An 8,885-nucleotide genomic window follows, 5' to 3' on the forward strand; every position below is an offset into this window, starting at 1 on the left:
TTCATTTCCAAAGTTCTTGATAACTACATTTTCTCCAATCAAATAATAGCTTGCATGAAGAGTTTCATTTCAATTTCCAACCCCATCAGAGCACAGAAACTGCCCCAGGTCACAAATGACCACCTTATTGCTGCCGACTATGGTCTCTTAATATGAGTACTGCCGAAGGAACGGTCCTGGAGCGAGAACCGACCACGTCACCTGGTGCGACGTGGTCCGCATGATGATAATTATGATGATGATTATCGATCATGCCAGACTCCGATTCACCTCCATGGGCATTTCTGATACTCCTCTAGGCCGGTTCAAATCTTATCTGTCAGGCTGCACTCAGTTCATTCAACTTCAGTCTTTTCACTTTATCATTATTGTTCAACTGGTGTTCTCCAAGGTTCGGTCCTTGGGCCCCTACTTTTAATTATCTACTTCCTTCATCTGGGTCACATCTTCTGTAAATTTGGTATCTATTTAAATTTTGACACCAAGCTCTATCAATCCACCAAACCCAACTCCACAATCCCACCCTTCAACCTCTGATTATATCTGTGAGCTGAATCACTAACTTTCCAATAATTTTGTCCAACAGCAATAAAATGGAGCTCATTCTTGTTCAGTTAATTTTTTTTCAGTGCAGTTTATTTCGCTCCAATTCACAACAAATGTCACTTAAAGGCACTTTACAAAGAAACATTTAATTTCAGTCACACATACATTCCAGTTGATTCTAGTTATTGATTCTATTCAAACAGTTATTCAGAAAGTTTCTGTCTAAGGAAACTCAGTAGATTGCATCGACCTGCAGCATTCACCTCTCTTAGACAAACACGTGGCAAGTTGTGTCATTGACTTTAAAATGTTTTCTCTCACCCCTCCAATTAAGATTTCCATATCAATAAATGGGGATTGAACAATGTCATGGCTAGGCCTAATACTGAGAAGAAATGTAATAGGCTTATTGAACTCATGAGTGGAAGTGATGTAATTATGGCACAGGGTTTGGATAATGACATTAGCAGCCAAGTTCTGAACCAAGTGGAACTTGATTAGGGATTTATTGGTAGACCAAAAAGAAGCAAATTATAGTTATCGATCTGGGTGTCTCAATGCTGTGAACAAGGGCGGGAGGGGAATGGGAGATGAGAGACGGACAGTGACTATTTATTACAGAGGTGGAAATAAACACCTCTTTGCAGGATTTCCTCTAGAGAAGGAAATCCTGCAGTCCAGCAGTGTCCCACTGTGTTTTTGTGTTAAACAATGTTAACAAGAAATTAATAAAATGACAAGGTAATTACATGTTATTGGAAAATGTTATTGACTACAGCAACTATAGACTAAAGACAGCATTTGGATGTGACACTGAGCTTCTCTGGATGACCAACACAAGATCTGTTCTGAGTGGACCCAGTTAAAAATGCTGAATGATCTTGGCCATTGTGCCACAGCTCAGTTTCAGGGTGTTGGCAACCCTCCTGTAGCCTTGGCCATCCTCATGTAGGCAACAATTTGTCTTTTAAGATCCTCATAGAGCTCTTTGTCATGAGGTGCCATGTTGGAACTTTCAGTGACCAGTGTGAGACAGTGTGAGAGCTGTACTACAAAACCTGCTCTCTATGCACTCCCACTAACTAGTCTCGTGACATTTTGGAGGGAAAATGACAAGCAGTGCTCAAAACATTTAGGGGTGTACTCACTTTTGTTGTCGGTGGTTTAGACATTCATGGCTGTATACAGAGTTATTTTGAGGGAAGAATAAAGTTACACTGTTATATAAGCTTTTCATTGTGTTAAAGTGTCATTTTGTCAGTGTTCCATGAAAACATATACTTAAATGTCTGCAGGAAAGTGAGAGGTGTCCTCACTTTTGTGATACACTGTAATGCTGTTGTGTTGCAATCTTCCTTGCAGCTTCTCTTGGACTTCCCGCTACTTAGGAGCAGNTCTAGGCCGGTTCAAATCTTATCTGTCAGGCTGCACTCAGTTCATTCAACTTCAGTCTTTTCACTCTATCATTATTGTTCAACTGGTGTTCTCCAAGGTTCGGTCCTTGGGCCCCTACTTTTAATTATCTACTTCCTTCATCTGGGTCACATCTTCTGTAAATTTGGTATCTATTTAAATTTTGACACCAAGCTCTATCAATCCACCAAACCCAACTCCACAATCCCACCCTTCAACCTCTGATTATATCTGTGAGCTGAATCACTAACTTTCCAATAATTTTGTCCAACAGCAATAAAATGGAGCTCATTCTTGTTCAATTAATTTTTTTTCAGTGCAGTTTATTTCGCTCCAATTCACAACAAATGTCACTTAAAGGCACTTTACAAAGAAACATTTAATTTCAGTCACACATACATTCCAGTTGATTCTAGTTATTGATTCTATTCAAACAGTTATTCAGAAAGTTTCTGTCTAAGGAAACTCAGTAGATTGCATCGACCTGCAGCATTCACCTCTCTTAGACAAACACGTGGCAAGTTGTGTCATTGACTTTAAAATGCTTTCTCTCACCCCTCCAATTAAGATTTCCATATCAATAAATGGGGATTGAACAATGTCATGGCTAGGCCTAATACTGAGAAGAAATGTAATAGGCTTATTGAACTCATGAGTGGAAGTGATGTAATTATGGCACAGGGTTTGGATAATGACATTAGTAGCCAAGTTCTGAACCAAGTGGAACTTGATTAGGGATTTATTGGTAGACCAAAAAGAAGCAAATTATAGTTATCGATCTGGGTGTCTCAATGCTGTGAACAAGGGCGGGAGGGGAATGGGAGATGAGAGACGGACAGTGACTATTTATTACAGAGGTGGAAATAAACACCTCTTTGCAGGATTTCCTCTAGAGAAGGAAATCCTGCAGTCCAGCAGTGTCCCACTGTGTTTTTGTGTTAAACAATGTTAACAAGAAATTAATAAAATGACAAGGTAATTACATGTTATTGGAAAATGTTATTGACTACAGCAACCATAGACTAAAGACAGCATTTGGATGTGACATTGAGCCCGTGCACTGAGCTTCTCTGGATGACCAACACAAGATCTGTTCTGAGTGGACCCAGTTAAAAATGCTGGATGATCTTGGCCATTGTGCCGCAGCTCAGTTTCAGGGTGTTGGCAACCCTCCTGTAGCCTTGGCCGTCTTCATGTAGGCAACAATTTGTCTTTTAAGATCCTCAGAGAGACTTTCAGTGACCAGTATGAGACAGTGTGAGAGGTGTACTACAAAACCTGCTCTCTGTGCACTCCCACTAACTAGTCTCGTGACATTTTGGAGGGAAAATGACAAGCAGTGCTCAAAACATTTACGGGTGTAGTCTCTTAGGGGTGTACTCACTTTTGTTGACGGTGGTTTAGACATTCAAATACAGAGTTATTTTGAGGGAAGAATAAAGTTACACTGTTATATAAGCTTTTCATTGTGTTAAAGTGTCATTTTGTCAGTGTTCCATGAAAAGATATATCTTTATATATATATCAGATATTTAAGTATACTTAAATATCTGCAGGAATGTGAGAGGTGTCCTCACTTTTGTGATACACTGTAATGCTGTTGTGTTGCACTCTTCCTTGCAGCTTCTCTTGGACTTCCCGCTACTTAGGAGCAGGACCGGCCCAAGGCATAAGTAAACTAAGAGGCTGCTTAGAATCCCAGGGCCACTAGGGGAACAGATTTTCTATTTTTTATTTTTTTGTAATGATTTCTATGTCTATGTAAAATTGTTCCCAAGGATGAAACAGATTTGTGCAGCTGCACAATTCTCTCCTTGCTGATTTCTTTTGACCTACTCATCATGTCAAATAAGAAAGCAGTATGTTTCAGGTGTTGCCTTAAAATACATGCACAGGTGTGACTCCATCAGCTAACTTGTGGAAGGTTTAACCCAAATCATACACAGAGAAGTTTGGTCTGATTTTCACTCACCGCAGTGAGTGAAAATGTGTGTATGTCATTTTATTCAGTGTATTTTAATATCTGGTTATACAGTTGAATTGTGCTTAGCATTTTGGACATTCATATGTGAAGCTAATTTCATAATTGGGGGATTCATGAGCAGTTCTTATTTGGATGAATGTGAATTTTGTACAGACCAAATTCATGTATTTTTTATATTTTTGAATTTATGAAAGAAAATAAAAACCACCTCAAAATGGTACAGGTGCCCAACACTTGATTTTGAGTGTTGCCTTTGATCTTGAATGATGCCTTTTTCCACAGATCAGCCAATATGAGCAGATTTTTCACTTTACTCCAGATCACGTCTCGGGTATTTTTTGGAGAACCGGGCCCCTGGTTCAACAAGATGCAGATGGATGGAGATAAGACAACCATCTTCCATGACATTGATGGATCAGTTAGTGAGTATCCTGGAGCGTTTTTGGTTAAAGAAGACAACTGGCTGCTCCGTCACCCTGACTGCATTGATGTGCCTGATTGGAAGGCTGCAATCTGCAGTGGCCATTATGCACAGGTTGGTCAGTCCCCAGTTATTATCATCAGATAATTATGGTTCTGAGCCAGCAGAAGCAATGCAAGGCATGCAAAATGCTCAATACAGAAGATCATAATCGTGAGTTTAATTATGGGAAACAACAGGAACATGATCAAGTTTTGTTTTGAAAGACAGTTAGGAGCATTTCTAGTAGCTAATTTCTCTGAAGAATGGACAGAAATGAAGACGAGAAAAGCAGAGAAGCTGGTCAGAGTTCTGACCTGCCGTTCTGTGCCGACAGTGTAAAACAGCAGGACTACATAATATTAGATCGGTGTGATGTGAATTTTATTTTTTATTTGAATTTTTTTTTAATTAATAAAGTTAATTCATCTTTTGACTACAGCACCTAAATCCAAAAGATAACACAGATAATCTGGTAATCAAGTGCCAGCTGTCATGATCGTGTTTCTGTGTAGTTATTTTTAGAGTTTTTTGTGTTCAGTTGCTTCCTGTGTCTCCGTCTCTGCGTCTTCCCCGTTGATTGTCTCCCAGGTGTGTCTCATTCCCTTGATTATCCCGTGTGTCTTTAGTCTCACTTGTCGTCTGTGTTCTTCGTCGGGTCCTTGTCAAATGTATGTCTTTTGCTGTCATACGTTGTTTGTACGCTCTCAATACTCTCTCATTTTGTCCTGTAAGTCAGTTGCTACCGGCAATTAGCTGTTCGCTTGTCTCCTGCCTGTCCTGGACTGTTTATCGAGCAATATTATCATTAAATTCATCTTCATCATCTTACGTGGGTCTCAGCGTTCTCTCCTCACCACTACGTGACACTAGCATGTAAATATATTTACAAAATAAGCAAAAATAATCAGCTCATCTGAGTCTTTATCATTATGTTTGGGCCAGCAATAAAGTTCCGTAAGACAAAATAAAATATCTGGGTTTATTTAGTCAATCACAATCAGAACCTCAGGGTTCTCCATTGCTGAGTGTCACTGCAAACCAGCGGAGAAATGACCGCAGCTGCTGGGCAGCTCCGCACATAGTACGAAGAATCTCCCTCTTGACTAGAACCGAACCGAACCGAATCACATTAACCTGTTATAGAGAGCAACCTGCCACAGCACAGTGCTGTAAGATACCCTTGTGGAGCTCGGGTAACTGTTGTGCTGTTTGTGGCTGTACTCTAATAATCAGACAAAATTTAGTTTGCGGCTGCAGCAACAGGTGTGTTTTGAAAGTGCTCCTAAAACGGAAAGGTGGTGTTTCTGTGATAAGTGGTAGTTTTCATCGCCTACTTACAGATAAGGAAAGAAAAACGAATTATGCAAAAAAAAAAAATCTAAACTTGAAGAGAGAACCCAAAGTGCTTTATTTGTGCTCATTTCATTGTGTGGATAGAAAGCCAAGGGAAGAAAACCTGCATCTCTGAAGCAACAGAGTCAGTGAAGTAGCTAACTTTGCTAGTGCGGGTTGTTTGCAGCTGCTTCTTCAAGTCGCCATCCCTCCCTGCATTAGCTGTAGGTGGTAGTAATACAATATTGCCACATGTAAGCTGTGATAGCTGGAGTTCCCACATACTTTATATCTAAAGCCTCTGTGGGAAGCCGGTTAGCGAGTTGCTAACATGTAAACAAATGGCGACTTCCGCTGCTAACTTCCGTTTAGCAGCGGAAGTCGCGGCCATAAATCGCACAAAGCTTTATAAGTTTTAAGTTTGATGTGTAAAAGAGTGGAACTTTACGTCTTGATGATCTGAACCATCATTTCCTGGCCCACCTGCCAGTCATAATCAACAACAGCCGATCAAAGTCTCGATATTCTGGGACCTCCCACAGTAGCACCATAAGAAAGATATTGAGTGCAAGAGGACTGTGAAGGATAAAACAGATGTTTTAGTATTTTATATGCAAACTGTTAATTCTCTATCTAAGCTACTAAGTTATTTAATCTGCTACTTATTGGTTTGAGCCATTTCTAAGTTGATGAAAGAATATTAATGAGTATATGGTACAGATTTTGCTAATTGGTATACTTTATTTGTTTAGTTGTAAATTCAGCAAATCTTATTAAACTGCAAAAGAAAAGTGATGCCTCATCTTTAATTGGATGCCTGTAGCTTTCCACTCAAAATAACCACATTTTCAGTTAATTTAGCAACATTTGACATTTTATTGTTCTCATATTATAGTCATTCTATTTGGCCATTCTGTTTCTTAGGCCACAGTAAGAAACCTGGATGTATCCAGGTACCTGAATACATCCAGTATTCAGGTTGTATCATATAATGACTTTTTATTATGGGCATTTTTTTCAGTACATTTGTTAAATGTTTTCTTGATTTGTTGATTTTTTGTTGTACAGAAACCCATTCCCACCATAGTGCAGCAATTCTGTTTGACCACATGATGAAGCCAAATCCACATTTATCTCGGCCAGCAACATGTCTGAATTTGCTTAACTTTGTCTAAGGGGAAATTCAAGATTAACTTAATCATATAAGCCTATATAAAGTCATGTTTATTTGATGCAGTATGTTTTGTATACTAAGTATTTTTCTATGATTTGTCTTGCTTCAGTTTCATTTTTTTGTATTAAATCCTCTTCAAATACAACACTGGCCAGTTCTTTGAAAGAAGTGATAAAAGTTTAGCTGACTGAACATGAACAAAGGATGGCTCATATTGGGTAGAACATTTATTTTCAGGATTTCTATGCTTGAAACCTTTCATGACAGAAAACCTCCTGAAAAGTTTGACTTGGTCAACCGCATATGGAGGCGTAAACGGAGGGGTTTGTGTGGGGGGCGGTGTTAGGGATGGACCTGCTGGGTCGGGCGAGGAACCCATTATAACTGCTTGCAGTTCTAGTTAATTTGGCTTTGGTATTAAGTTGTCTTTCTGGGGATAGAGAGGTTCTCTGAGACAGTGATAGTCAGATACCAAAGAAAATCTCAGCAAAGTTGTTTTAATGAAATAAATTTTTGTTTTATGTTCTTCCAGGATATCATCTACTTCTTTTGCTATGTTTTTCCCAGATCTACATCCAAACCCGAAAACCTGCCAACTTGAACATGCAAATAGTGAGGAATGAATATCCTGACTGGCCACTGACATTAGAAGGTGCCCTAGGAAAGAAGAAGCATTACCAGCAATTCCAGCCAGTGATCACATTAGCCAAAGGTTACACAGTTCACTGGGATCAGACAGCACCAGCAGAGGTCACCATTTGGCTCATCAACTTCAATAAGTAAGTAGATTATGAGCAGTTGTTCTTACAACACAGCAGCAATGAAATTGTATTTCATTGTGTTTGCCTTTTTAAGACTATCTTGAAAAGGCACTTTTGAATTATTGACATTTATTTTCTACCCTTGCATTGATGTCACCTGCATGTAGCAAAAATCAAGGCTGAAACTAAAACATTGGCAGTAGAAAACACTAAAAGACTTTTAGTGTTAAGTATCTTAACACTAAAAGCCTAACCCTCCTCAGATATATTTATTTCATGGTATTAATTGTTTCATGGTGTAACAAGATCTCGCAATATTAAGCACTAGACAGTTGTATTCAGCAAGGCTTTGCATGTTGAATTTCTAATAGATGTCCCAACTATACTTAAGTCGGTTTGGCAACATTTCGGGTTTCTAGTAAATGGCAACATGGCTGATTTCCTATGTTAACTGGAAAATAGGAAGTACTGCACTACAGACCAGTGATGGGTAGTAATACATTAAATAAACATACAGAAGCAATACATTCTGCATACAAAAATGTATGTTTAAAAGTCAATCAATTTTATGTCTAATCATAATTCCAGTCTTTAATTGCTTCTTAGGTTCTTTTGCAAGGCTGTCCCCTGCCCTCTACTTTAGAGGAATTGTTGAACAGATGTTTCTGAGTTGGTTGGTGTTTACCAAATTCTTCCTGATGGAAGGGGGGAGAAGTGGCAGCATCCTGGTGAAAAGGGTCTCTTAAAATGCTTTTTGTCTGGTTTTTGAACAGGCGGGCTGAATAGATGTCATCAAAGGGTATATGATGATCCACGGTGGTGTTTTGGTACCCCTCTGCCAGCTCTTTTTCTCTACTGCTGTACAGGTTTTATACTGTAAGTCAGTGTGGACCCTATTTTACATCAGTAGTATCTGATCAGCAGCTCCTTGGACAGACGACAAAAGAAGCCTCTCTGGTGAACTTTTTTAATTAGTTATTTGTTGTTGGGGCTTCTAAGAATTTGAAGCTGCTGGACCGTTTAGGGCAGGGGTGTCAAACTCAATTTCACCGAGGGCCACTTCAGTATATTGGCCACCCTCAACGGGCCACACAGTGGCGCAACTGCACATTATTCAGGTGGATGCGAAAACATAAAACGGGAGCTGACAGCCTGTTGAAGAGTTATGGACCGGACGCTTTGGAGCGTCTGGTTAGGAAGCGCATTACAAAC

General features: G+C 39.4%; 1 protein-coding gene across 1 annotated transcript in view; it reads left to right on the plus strand.

Moving 5' to 3' along the window:
* Positions 1-4,136: 4,136 nt before the first annotated feature.
* LOC103130034 (cell migration-inducing and hyaluronan-binding protein-like) overlaps positions 4,137-8,885 on the plus strand; it is a 13,938-nt gene continuing 9,189 nt past the window's right edge. Inside the window, exons 1-2 of the mRNA XM_016665617.1 lie at positions 4,137-4,478; positions 7,480-7,691. Of these exons, the coding sequence (XP_016521103.1) occupies positions 4,236-4,478; positions 7,480-7,691 (455 nt within the window). The 5' untranslated portion in view covers positions 4,137-4,235. The remainder of the gene's footprint in view (positions 4,479-7,479; positions 7,692-8,885) is intronic.

This window comes from Poecilia formosa, unplaced genomic scaffold, assembly GCF_000485575.1.
Source record: "Poecilia formosa unplaced genomic scaffold, Poecilia_formosa-5.1.2 Scaffold600, whole genome shotgun sequence".
In the NCBI taxonomy this organism is placed as follows: domain Eukaryota; kingdom Metazoa; phylum Chordata; class Actinopteri; order Cyprinodontiformes; family Poeciliidae; genus Poecilia; species Poecilia formosa.